Source organism: Pygocentrus nattereri, chromosome 16, assembly GCF_015220715.1.
Source record: "Pygocentrus nattereri isolate fPygNat1 chromosome 16, fPygNat1.pri, whole genome shotgun sequence".
Classification (NCBI taxonomy): Eukaryota; Metazoa; Chordata; class Actinopteri; order Characiformes; family Serrasalmidae; genus Pygocentrus; species Pygocentrus nattereri.
This window is the reverse complement of record NC_051226.1, coordinates 25820374-25833956: the sequence shown is the minus strand read 5'-3', so window position 1 is coordinate 25833956 and position 13583 is coordinate 25820374. Positions and strand designations below refer to the sequence as shown.

Genomic DNA, 13583 nt, shown 5'->3' with positions numbered 1-13583 from the left:
CTTCGGGATCAATAAAGTATCTATCTATCTATCTATCTATCTATCTATCTATCTATCTATCTATCTATCTATACAACCAATATGCCATTTTCATTTTAGCTGGAGAAGCATCTGCAGAATTCCAGCAGCACATGACACTGTTGTCTGTGATACTTTTATTTTTGATGACACCTAAAAATCCAGTTCTTAGCTATGGTGTGTTCTTGCAGGGATTTATGCCCGCATAAGTATAACCACCCTCCGTACTCGGCTGTGCAGAGGGAGAAGCATGTAAAACAAAGCTACTTGGGTGTTAATATTTAATCTTTCATTCTATCTTTCATGATGCCACAAATAGACGTTTTTACGGAAAACTGGAATCCCCCTTCGCCATCTCATGGAGTGCACGACTCCAGGAATGTAGGTCATTTTAGATCCAGCTGGATGACCATTCCAATCTACTGTCCCATCCACTCATGAAATGTGCATTCTGCTTCACTTAGGTTTTGAAACAATTAGGGATATTTTGGACACTAAGGAGGCCACTGCAAAAAGCACAGTCATCAAAAGAGATGCAGAACAAGCTTGGTCTCTGCTTCACCTTTGACAGTTATTCCTTCTTGCTTATTGTGTATTAGTTTAGATTACCACTGTGATTCTGTTTGTAGCATTTTTGAATATTTTACATACATTTAGTACAAAATGCACAAAACTCAAAGATTTTGTGCAGAACAGAGCACATGATATTATTTAAGAGTATTTATAAACTCAGGTTCATGAATAAACTTTCAGCTGGCTTGACAAAGGTGCTGCAAGGCCATTGCTATGGTATCCCAAGTGGTTGCTAAGGTGTTGCTAGGCCATGGCTATGGAATCTTAGGTGGTTACTTGTTGCTAAGTCATTGTTATGGTATTCCAAGTGGCTGCTAAGATGTTGCTAGGCCATTGTTATGGAAGATGGTTACTAAGGTGTCGGTAGGCTGTGGCTATGGTATCCCAGGCAATTGCTAAGGAGCTGCTTGGCCATTGATATGGTATACCACGTGGTTGCTAAGGTCTTGTTGGGCAATTGCTATGGTATCCCAGGTGATTGCTATCCTAGGTGATTCAGCTAAAGATCACATATCATGCTACACATGACATATTCTTACAGACTTCCTTTAAATCAGAATGATGCAATGCAATCTGTAAAGCAGTTAGCAAAGACATAGAAGCATCATTCTGTTTCATTGACATCTGATTTCCGGTAATAACTAGCTCGACTTGTTCAAAAGATGTATCCTAAATTAGTCACAGAAAAACGAAGAAGAAAAGTAATATGTCATAGAGAGATGCTATCAATGCAAATAATGACTGACAGCTGGTAGACAGACTGTTAACATCATGTGACAGAGATCATGCTATTTGTTTCCAATTAGCTGTTATTCATAGTTAGCCACATGAGCATTTTGGGGCACCCCTTATCTAGTCAACACTGTTTGTGGGCAAGTACAGAATGTCCAGGCCCAATTGGATCACACTGATCCACTGCCAGGCTGCCATTATACCTGTGCTGAATGCTAAGAGAGGCCTTGGCGTGCAGCAGCCTCCTCTCTCTACATAGTAGGTACATTAGCACAGCCCACTGAGTTCCCCATTTCCCCTTGTTAAGATCCCAGTGTGTTCTTAAACAATGGAGCGTGGCTTATTGCATTAGCCTAGGCTCACTACATGAGCCTAGCTCCACCACTGCTGAGTGCTAATGCTGTTTCATAAAATATGTCAGTTCAGGTCTAGAGTCAGTGCCTATATACAAATGCGTCATGCTAACGTCATTCATAGATGGTTTCCTTTATCGCTAAGATAAAGCACAACAAATTGGCCCATGCACCGATTTTGGGCATGATTGAGTACAAGGGGTTAATTCAGTCAACATTTAATGGTGGAGGTTTTATTAGTAATCCATATTCAAGAAGCTTCTAAGAGTAAGCATGCTGAGCTAAAAACAGTTTAGGTCCTGAGCTTAACATTAGGAACGTGACGCTATATACTGTAAAAATTACTGATATGCTTTATGAATACCAGATCAGATCCCCATTGTAAAAATGCTGCATGAATAATTCAGTGTAGTTTTGCCTTTTGTTAGATGTGGAAGAACATTCCTGCCAGGCAGGGAAGAAATGCTTAGCTTTTGACTCTCTGTCTGTTTCTGACAGCAGTCTGTCAAAGTTTTGACTCAAAGTAATGATTTACTTTCTACAAAACATTGATTTATTATGTTAAAATACTATACTTTTTTATTTTGACTCATTAATAACTTCCACAAATAATTACTTACTTTCTTAAAATTTCTTTAACATATGTTGGAACTTCATTTTAATTACTCAGAATCTTGAGATAACAAGTCAAAATTCTGACAATTTTGTTTTTGTTGAGACACTAATGCAAAATCTCAACAAGAAGCCAGAAATTGTTCTGAGAAAATGTGTAATTATTCTAAAATACAAGGTTAAAATCCAGAGAAAACACAAAATTACTTCAAGATAATTAGTAAGAAATAAGAAATCTTTCGTAATCTTGAGATAAATTGAAATTTAAGATAACAAGAACTTATTTTAAGGTACCAAGTCAAAATCTCAAGCAAATAAGTAATGATATTGAAGTCAAAATCTGAGAAAATCTGAAAAAAAGTTATAATTTAGAGAAATAATTATTATTTCAAGCTATTGCATCAAAGTCTCGAGACGATATTCTACAGAAACAGAAATGGACTAAAAACTTGCTTTTTTTGTCTCCACCTGGTGGGAATGGGCCTCCGTCATTTGATTTGTGTCAGATAATGACATTTCTGTTGAGTGGCTGGCCCTAAAACAGGTGTTACAGCAAATGCAATGTGTGTAGTGGTCCAGACTTTTCAAGAAGCACATGTTCTTGTTAGTTTTGTTTGAATTTATTTAAAACATCGTTTCAATTAGTGTTGACATATAATAATGAAATTCTTGTTTAACTGATCAATTAACTTATTAACCAAAGTCTCAGTGGGACATTGCCTCACTCCCTAGAGAAACCTTGGAAACTTTATTAAATGGATAAAAATTACATTTGCATTTAAATGGAGCAAAAACATGAACACATCTAGAAACGGATAAATTAACAATCATTATGCACCTCTGTGTCTGTAACATTACACTGAAATTACAAACATACACGCTTGCTGAACTGATTGTTTGATCAAGGGTTACAGGATATACAAGATCAAGTTTTACTCATCCCATTAAGCCTATTGCATCCTAAGCAGATCCTACCAAGGAACGCCAACATCATAATTATTGGCATCCTCAGTAAAAATAGGTAAAAAAAAAAAGAAATTAAAAAAATTATTTTTAATAAACTTACACATTTAGTCTGAGAAACAATTGTTGTTTCAGTTATTGGCACCACACATTTAGCACTTTGTGCAGCCTCCATTGTCTAATATTACAGAAACAAGCCTTCTGTAACGCTTGATGAGACTAAATACAGAGCAAAGTATATAGACCACTCCTCAATACAGGATCTCTCTAGAGCCTCCAGGGTCCTAGCTTATCTTTTTTAGACTCAGCTCACTTCACAGGTTTTTAATGGAGTTTATGTCAAGGACTGGAATTGCTATGTCAAAAGCTTGTTTCTGGAATCATTCAACCATTTTAATGTGGATTTGGGTGTATATTTTGTGATCACTGTCCTGCTTGGAGATCTAACCACAATTTAGTATCAGCTTTCTACCAGAGGCAGCCAAACTTTCTCATTGTGATCTCCTGGTACTGGATGATGCCATGTAGCCTAACCAGGTTTCAAGGTCCTTTGGAAGAAAAACAGCCACAAAGCCTCAGAGATTACATCACTATATTTAACACCAAACATCACTATACTACATCACTTAAATATCACAACCCCAAACTCTAATCCTCTTTATACACAAAATCAAAAGTGTTTGTTCCCAAAAATCTCTATTGCGATGTTATCTGACCCTGGAACCTTGTTTCAGTCAAAGTTCCAGTAGCATCAAGCGAAGTCCAGGTGCTTCCCATTGTGATTAGAAGCAAGAAAAGGCTTTCCCCTGCCATGAATTTCCAAGTGCTTTGGCATCTAGATGGTAGTTTTGAAGACTAGGTGACCCCTAGTGGGTGTTTTGAAGACTAGGTGACCCCTAGAAATGGGGTCCATCTTCTGCAAATCTCCAACTGTGATCCTTTCAGAAATTTTCAACTCTGTAATTGCCCTCCTTATTGTGAATAAGCATGAAAAATATGCACATTCTTCCAGATCAACACACTCGTCACAATTAATGTATGTATTCTATGATCTCTGTCATGTTGAATCAATAAGGGAATTTGGCCTCTGTGTGACCTCATATTTATATTCTGTGATACAAACCCGGGGGGGGGGGGGGGGGGGGGGGGGGGGGGGGGGGGGGGGGGGGGGGGGGGGGGGGGGGTGTCAGGCTTGATTGTTAGATGCATCACGATGCAGACAATGAATGTGGACTGGACGAGGCAATGTGTGCATTATATGACCAATACAACACCTGATAAGACTACTGCAGCTCTTTCTATGGTTTTTGCATCCTGGAGAGATCTCAGTTTAAACCCTGAATTCTGTTTTTTTCTCATCCTTCTCCAGGACTACACCATCACCATGTATTTCCAGCAGAGTTGGCGGGACAAGCGACTGGCCTATGTGGAGATGCCGCTCAATCTGACCCTGGACAACCGTGTGGCTGATCAGTTGTGGCTGCCAGATACTTATTTCCTGAACGACAAGAAGTCCTTCCTGCATGGCGTGACGGTAAAGAACCGTATGATCCGGCTCCACCCTGACGGCACGGTTCTGTATGGGCTGAGGTAAATATCACAGTCATTTCTCAGTTTGAAAGCATTTCAATGAAATTTAAGACCACTTTCTTTGTAGCACTCAGACTAAAACTCTCAGACTAAAAGGTTCAGTGCAAATGTTCTGAATTCAAACCAGTAGAATAACATGCTGCATATTGCCTGAATTTTAGGTTATCATTGAGATACACTATATTACAAAAGTATGTGGACAATTGAACTTGACAGCTATATGGAGCTTGTTACACACTGACACCTGGCATTGTGCATAGGTGATCTTAGGCTTGTATGCAGCTGCTTGGCTACGGAGTCTCATTTCTCTTGAGTACGGCCCATTGTACTGCCTTTTTACAGTGGGTGTGATGGAAACACCTGAACAAAATAAGTATGAGCAGTGTCCGTATACTTTTGGCCATATAGCGTACATAACATATGGAATAACATAACAACTGGAACAAAACATTAGTTCCTTCTTATTCCTATTTCACTTTCTTGTCTAATTTTTGGTCACAAGCACAAATTAAAGCTTCCTTTTGCCAACATAATTCTTTTCACAGTTAAGAGCGACAGGTTGTCATGTCTATGAAAAGCGTTCTATTTGGAGTGTGTTAAAGACATCTGCTAGCAGTTCACAGCACAGCCAGTGCTTGTCGGAAAAGGAAGGTGATAATGGTATTAGGTGGAGAAGGGGGCAAACAGAATCATGTGCCTAGACTCTGCCTTTTTAAGTTGTGCTATGTCATAAACCAGAAATATATTTGTCTTTAACAAGGAGTGTCATCATCTAGAGGTCTTTTCCTCTTATGATGTGCTCTTCTATTGTTAGCAGGGGCTTGTTCTTGGGAAATGTGGTCTGTTTATGTTGCAAAATGACAATCATCTAGTTATCCACCTCAGCCAGTCTTAAAACCTGCGACAGTGGAGAACCTATTTTAGTCTAAAACCACTGATAGAATGTTTAACATTTTATTCACTCTTCAGAAATAAAGGTTCCAAGATGGATCTTGATTTCTTTCTTTGGTAAAGAGTCATTTCATTATGTAGAGGTTTTTGTAATGCTGCACTATGTAAGATTATTTCTGAGTTCTGAGTACTGGGCCAGGAATACTACTTTGTCTTGCTCTAATAATAAACAGAGTGCAGTCCAAAGCAAATTATCTTTGCAGTGAAGGCTTGTTCTACTGGTTAGTTTATTTGTTGCTCAAGATGCACATGGTTCATTCACTTGGTGTTATTGTCAGGTTTGTTCACATTAATGGCATTAATGGAGCCACTTGCCTACAAGAATGTAAACCAGGCTTGTAATGTGAACGTGGCCTCCCACACCCTGTCTGCAATTATAAATTTCCACCAGAGAGGTCTCCAGATCTCCAAAATGTACATATTGTAGCCTTAAATTTAACACCAGCATCTCAAATGGTTCTCTAAAGCCATCAGCTGAAATGTTCTTTAGTCAAATAAAAGTCGGTCGTCTATGGCACTGGCAAAGAACCCTTTTTAGAACCTTTACTTTTAAGAGTATTGATAAGTAAATCTAATGATGCTTGAAGGATGCATGGCACCATTACAACTTTCAAATGATGAGTTTGGCCTTTGTACAGTGCAGCCTGATGTGAAGTAGTATTTTCATTAATAAACCATGAATGGGCGGTGTCCTAAAACCTGGCTACCAAAATGGCAGAAATGGCTACCAAATATAGAGAAAAAGACTACTTTTACATGTGTTGGCGCCCAAAGAGCATTAGAATAGGCTCCTGCAACCCAGGATGATAAACAATCTGGATAGTTTGTGTGTAAAAGGAGTGGTTTGTGCAGATGTTTGTTGTACCTTGATGTAGGACAGTTTCAGGCCATTTTGTGCTGTTTTGGGGAGCAAAGATTTGCATGAGAAATGGGCACTACTTGAAACAGGAGATGATCTGTAAAATGGACACAATGACTTTAAAAAATCAGCTGTCATAACATGCTATCATTTGACTCCAGGAAGTGTTATGAGCACATCCAAAATGTCAACAAAAACCTGTGTCACTCGACGTACATGTCATGTCAGCTTGACATTGAAACTGACAGAAGCAGCCTTTATGACAACTGCCAATTATTGGAATAAGCCCTTATAAATGTTTATGCAGGTTTATGTCAGATGTCATGAAAAGCTTATGTAACTGTCAAATAACCCTATGAACATCACATACAGTTAGCTATTTTTAATGATGCTGTGTCTATAGAATAGGGCTGAGCAGGGTGTGCTCAGTATGTACAAATGATGACAGTATTTTGAAAGGATGATGGTTTTTTGTAATTATGATGTCAGTTTTTGATTCCATGCCTGAACAGATAAATAAACACATCCCATCCATTTATTTTTTAGAGAGCTCACTGACCAGTGGTGTGGAGCTCACTGATAGATGGCACTAACAGAAAGGGGGGGGGAAACCTTGGAAAAACTAAGCATGATCGCAGCTCAGTCACAGCTGCTCAGAGCAGCACATGCTCTGCACAAACCACAGAGCATAATTCAGCTTTCACTCCAACACAGGTTACTTGATTTGCACTATCCTGTAAACAGGTGTAATTTTAGCATCATTTAGCTAGAACCATACTGCGGTCTAGACTGCTAATTAAGCTCCCACTCAAACACTATAGAACAGGTTTGATTTTGGCTCTCTAAGATTTTTATCATCCAAATTTGTGTCAATAGAGCACCATTTCTGAGAATCAAGCCTGTACTGTGATGGGTAGCACTGTTTTGGTCTGTAGCTCGCTAACATTAAGATAGCCTATCAGGCTACATATTCAAACACCAAAGAACAGGCTTATTTTTTTGTCTTTCTGTCCTTTCAACAGGTGCTCAAAATTTTCTCATTATTTTTAATTATCTAAACTTGTGTCAGCGCTTTAGTTAGCTAGAATTGAACATGTTCTGTGGTGGGCAGAGCTGTGAGCATGCTAGCAAAGCTAACACTAACCAGCTCCTCGCTCCCAGTTAGCAGCACTGTTTAGCATTAATGAATGGTTCGATAGATGATTTGACATTCATTGAATGATGGCTTGAAAATCATGTTCACTTATTTAATAACCATGTAAAGTGAACTGAACATTTTTTATTTTGAAATAATGCTAGACGAGGTGGCAAAATGACATGGTATGAAAAAATGGATCAGCCTAAGCCTGCTACAGAACGCCATTACACCTAACAGATGAAATTGAAACTGGAGCTTATTTAAGAGAAACTCGATTCTCCTTGCCTTGGACATTTCACCCGCTTTAACATGCTGTATCATTCCATCGGCCTCCACTGCTCCACCCAGACATCTTGCATCCACCATAGACAAACAGAAAGACAGAAAAATGAAATAAATAAAAAAATAGCCAAAGCGGGCCCTCGTCCTCGCTCTGCCATGCATTAACCTGGGGCTGCCTCGACTGGCGAGCCAGCGAGGACACTCTGAGCGTCCCACTCAATCAGCCTATCAATAATGAAAGATGACAAACTGTTTCCTCTGCCACGAGGCTCTGGCACAGGTGGCATCACGGAGGGGGAGGAGGAGATGGAGGAGGAGGAGGAATGAGGCTATGGCTTGGGAGCTTTTCCTCCCCGAGGTCTCAGCAAACGGAGGGCCTGATGAATAGAAATGTGATAGGGGGAGGGACACGCTGCTTGCCTTAGCAACAGGACCAACATTTCAACTGAATTATAGAGACTAAGAATAGCTATTGGCATTTTATCAGTTGTATTATTTATTAAACACAAATATAAATGTCTATTAATATGTAATGGCGTTCTGGTTTTGAAAGGGGATCTCATGAGTTATTGGAGGCACAGGCTGAAGCTTATAAATACAGAGACGGTTGTGCATTTTCAATCAAGGTCCAAGTGCTTCATTGGTGGAATTTATGAAGAGATGATGATGCTTATTTTTGAACACTGAATATGGTTTTAGATAATAGAGTGCATGCATTTGGCAGGGAATGTCTTTCTTTTTCAAGGAAATATGGAACGTTTTGGGAGGAGGGAGGAACAAATAGAACAATAATAATAATAATAATAAAAATAATAACAATTATATGAGCAGCGTAGGAGGAAGGGAATGCGGGCTGTCCTTATCCTGCAAAGTGAGTTATATAAAAAATGATGGGCTTTTACTAATGTTGTTTGTTCCTTGGTTCCACAGGGTACTCGCATTTGGAAATGTTTCAGAGCTAAAAACAAACGCAACTCTAAATGTTAATTATAGGACGCTCACAGTTAAATGCACAGAAGCCAGTGTAATGGCTACATTACTACGTTACGCCTATGCTCCATTACCTAATTTAACTCCACAATCGGCAAGTGTGGCATTTGCTCTTGTCATGCTCATCGCTGTTGTCTGCAGGGATTAAAGATAGCAGCACATTCTTAAATTCCAGAATATGTTCTCGCCCAAGCTGAGAGTCTAGAACAGATTTCCCTTGCAACACAATGCAAACGTCAATAATGGAATTGTTCGTTTTGATTAAAAAAACCTGAATGTAAAAGTAAAATTAACTTCATATCTGAAAGCCAGAAAAAACTCACTGTTTTTCTATATTCTTTCCAAGGATGCAACTTAATAAATGAACAAATTCAATGCAATACAATAGGGTACCACTTTACTGTAGGGCAGTGTTCATAAGGCTACATGACACCTACATATGCCCTTCATGACATCTTACATACATAAACGCTTACAAATACATAGATAGTTATAAACACTTATAACTATGAAATAGACATGATTTGTCATAAAGGCTGAAATTGCCAACTCTGATGTCGTTGACAACAACTATGTCAGTTAATTGTTTCTTTCTGACATTACATGACATAGACAAGTTAAAAAATGCTCACATTTTGAACTTTTAACTGACATAGACTTTAGACTAAAATTCTTTTGCTTTGAGTGACTCTATAACTTAATTATGTTTATTTTAATAATATAAATGATAAAAGATTCCATTTTGTCACTAACAACACAATCAAACCACTGAAAAAGTTTACTAAATTGCAGGAAATATGTGTTTCAGCAGTAATAGGTCTTGATGTCACTGACTTTGGGACACATTTACTACTCAACAGTGGGATCTAAAGTGCTCCCATGTGGCCATGAGGGACAGGTATGCACTTTCACCTCCGATTCTAAAATGCAGGAGTGTGGCTAAAATATAGCTCCGCCCATGGACTAAAACTCTTTTAACAGTAACATTAAAACATGGAATAAAACTTTTTTATTAAAAAAAACATTTTTAAAGTTCATTTTTTATTTTAAATATTTTATCTTTACTTAAAAATAAATGAAAAAGATCTTAAAAAGCATAAAAAAGCCGTGATTTACAGCAGCAGTGATTTAAATTTTAAATTGTCAGTTTTCAAATGCAGAAAATAGCTACTGAATTACAAACTCATCCATTTCAATTAAAACTACATATAGTAAATGTTAAATGAAGACATAATTGAGTAAATACTATTGTTATTTTTTCCTGAAATTGTGTCTGTCCCACATTTGGCACTGACAGATGTATTTTAAGCCAAATAAACCTAATTTTAACGAAACATGAGTTTGGTAAACCTAATATAGGATTCACAAAAGAGCAATGTAAATATTGTTTTTTCATATTCACTGTTTTCTGCATGTCCCTACCTTAATGCTTACAACTAACGTGTTTTGAATTAGTCAATTTCATAATCATAATGAAAGATTAAACTCAAATATATCAGCATCTTCTGCTAAAGCTAATGTAACAGGCCAGGCCACTCACCACAGTAAACACCCCTGGTCAAATGATCTGAGTTAAACAAGTCCATTTTCTAAAAATGTGGATGTTTATTGCATGTCTTACTCAAAAACTATAAACTTTCATCATCATTACAAATCAAAACTAATCTGAGGTCAATCTTGGCCCCAAATGTCTGTCATTAAGTGTAACAAGGCCAAACATCTCAGGGGAATTTGAAGAAGCCAGTAACTTAGTCAAGCAATATGAGCTGAGGTGAAGCCAGACATCTGGACTGGGGAGACGGGGGGATTTCCAGCTATCATATTAAAAGGCAAATGTGATGATATCTAGGAGCAATTGGAGGAATTAATGGTGTGTTAAATGCTTACTTAATACGTCTCCTGATGAAATAAGCCCTGGGTGCTGAGGAGGGGTTTTCCAAATAACAGCTCACACGAATCTCAAGGTGCCCACCAGCAGCTGTAAAGAGCATTGAGACTTCCTTGTTTTGAAGCCTTACTAATGTATGGTGCAACGCTGCATTGTGCAGATGCATTGCTCTTGAAATTGCTTTGAAATTTTGCACACCACAATGTTGAGATGACGTTCTACTGTATCTTGTGATAAATGAAGAAAAACTCCCGTCAAACACCGACATGTATTTGATATGGAATTGTCATGTCTGGTGTCACCAGCTTTTAAAGTAACAATGAACATTTTTCCACACCATCAAAGTTCAGTCTTAAAAGTTGGTTGCACTTGTTTCTTCTTATGAACCAAGTACATTCAGTTATGTTGAGGCCTGGAGGTGGTCAGTCTATTGTCCTGAGAACACCAACAGCTGTTCTTTTATTTTGTCTATTTCCTTTTCTCAGTAATGGCTTCTTAAGTTAACATTCTTTCAGACTCATAATGTTGAGTTGTCTTGTCACAGTAAAGGGATGGACACAAGTACCTGAGAATTTTTATTTGATCTGAAGCAAGAGTGGAGCTTAAGACTTCAAAAGTGAAAGCATTAAGAACTGTTTATCTGATAGTGGCAGTTTAGGTGGCCTTTCTCCAGTTTTGGAAACTCACGTTTTTTCACTTATAGCTCTTTGCCCTTCCTTATGCCAGTGGATTATCTTATATATATAATGTCAGAAATGTCTCCTGAGAAATGAACCACTTGTAGTTAATGGCCTTTTTCACTGTAAATGTAAAAAATGAAAGTTGGTCTCAGTACTGTATTTACCGTAAATGTGACTGCACGAGAAATTGCTTTGCGCAGGCTCCTGTCTCCAGCACGTCCTAGATTTCCTTCTAAAGCTGATATGACACCGGCTCTTTAGTGGAGCGCCGCTCAGGGACCGACCCAAAATGGCTCGAGAGCCGCTCAGGAGTCTCTGACGACGCAACCAAACACGAGCCCTGAAGCCACAAACACTCCACGTCTCTCCAGCTTCCCTCAGAGGAGCTGCAGTCCCGCTTCCTCTGCACTCTTAGACTCTTAGTTAAGACTAAACCTCTTGATCCAAAATCACGTACTTTAACAGATCACAACTGGATTCTGTGGATGCAATTTTGCTGAAAAGATAGAGAGAAGGAATAGAATATCAATCCAGCCTTTGCAATTTGATCCCTGAAGCCTATTTACTTCATACCATCTTCACAAGTTTGAATGGGCCATGATCATACATGTGAGTTATAGCGCAAGGTAAAATTTCAAACAATAAACAGACCAATAAAATTATGACTTTTTTTAACTGTCAAGCACTCACCGATATTTCTTGAACAAAGAGCAAGGATGCAAGAACAATATGTTTAGAATCTCATTACATTAACACTGGACATTTCAGAGAGTCCAGACATTGTATTTAAGTCTGCATTCGACTAAATTACATCTTAAAAACATGGTTGTATTTAGAGCCATGAGTTCTATACGGAACCATGATCTCATGCTTAAATGATTCTTTGCATGGTGAAATTGTGCTTCAGATTGATTCAGAATGTGTATAGGATCTGTATAGAATCTGTTTGAAAATGGTTCTATAAAGCACTTAAAAAGGGTTCTGCTATTGTTACAAGCCTGACAGTGTAATTCTGGTGCTATACAGAACCATATACAACATATTGTTGATCAGTCTGAAGAACCATTTCACCATGCAAAGAACCACCAAATAATCTAAATTCAACTATCCCCTTTTCTAAAGAACCCCTAAAACAGCCACCTATGTTGAGTGTACAATTAATGGGAACCTTTTAAACTAGAAATAGACTGTGTTTGGATTTACAGAGTCTAATGCATTCTGTTTGTAGTGCTAACTGTTAGCTTAAGCTTTCGGTTCTTGATTGTGCCCCTACCAGTTTTTATTGCAAACCCTACACAAACTACAATATAAATGTGGACTTGCATACCGGCATGCAAAAGCTTGCAGTACCTATCACACGGCTCCCAGAGAGTGCATCTACATTCCTGACATAGTGGGGTGATGAGCCGAAACTCAATTACTGTTTTTGTTCCTCCCCTCCCATTCACGCAAACTGGCGAATCCCATTTCATTTACACAAAACCAGGGAGGGAGCTGCTGTGATTTAACATGGCAAATGCAATTACAAAAATGTGTCGTGGTAGTAAATTTTTTAACATTGAACACCACCGACACCCACACTCGTACATCATTTTGCTGTGGTTTTATTCAGTGTGTGCGCTGAGCTCACATGACATCTTTAACCAATAAGTGGTCATTTCATGATTTCTGGATCATGACATTTTTTTAATACATCCTTACAATATCCAGTGTTCATTACACAAACACATTATGCAACCATTGGCAAAAAGAAATCAGGATACTGAGCCAAATGTATACATATAGAGCTTCCAAGCAGTAACGTTAGATGGCTACCTCCTGCACTGGACAGCAAAACATCTCACCCTCAAAAATCTACCCTCCTCCCACCTTCAAGACTCATCATCAGAAGGGGATTTTCCCATAAGTTAAAGTGGAAAAAGCTCAAACTAGAGATCATTCAGTGACGTTGAAG

At 38.4% G+C, this 13583-nt stretch overlaps 1 protein-coding gene across 2 annotated transcripts in view; it reads left to right on the top strand.

Moving 5' to 3' along the window:
• The window catches only part of gabrb4 (gamma-aminobutyric acid type A receptor subunit beta4), an 83601-nt gene that overhangs the window by 50957 nt on the left and 19061 nt on the right, over nucleotides 1-13583 (top strand). For both annotated transcript variants that reach the window (XM_017701097.2, XM_017701098.2), the window contains exon 4: nucleotides 4621-4841. In XM_017701097.2, coding sequence (XP_017556586.1) covers nucleotides 4621-4841 — 221 coding nt within the window. The remainder of the gene's footprint in view (nucleotides 1-4620; nucleotides 4842-13583) is intronic.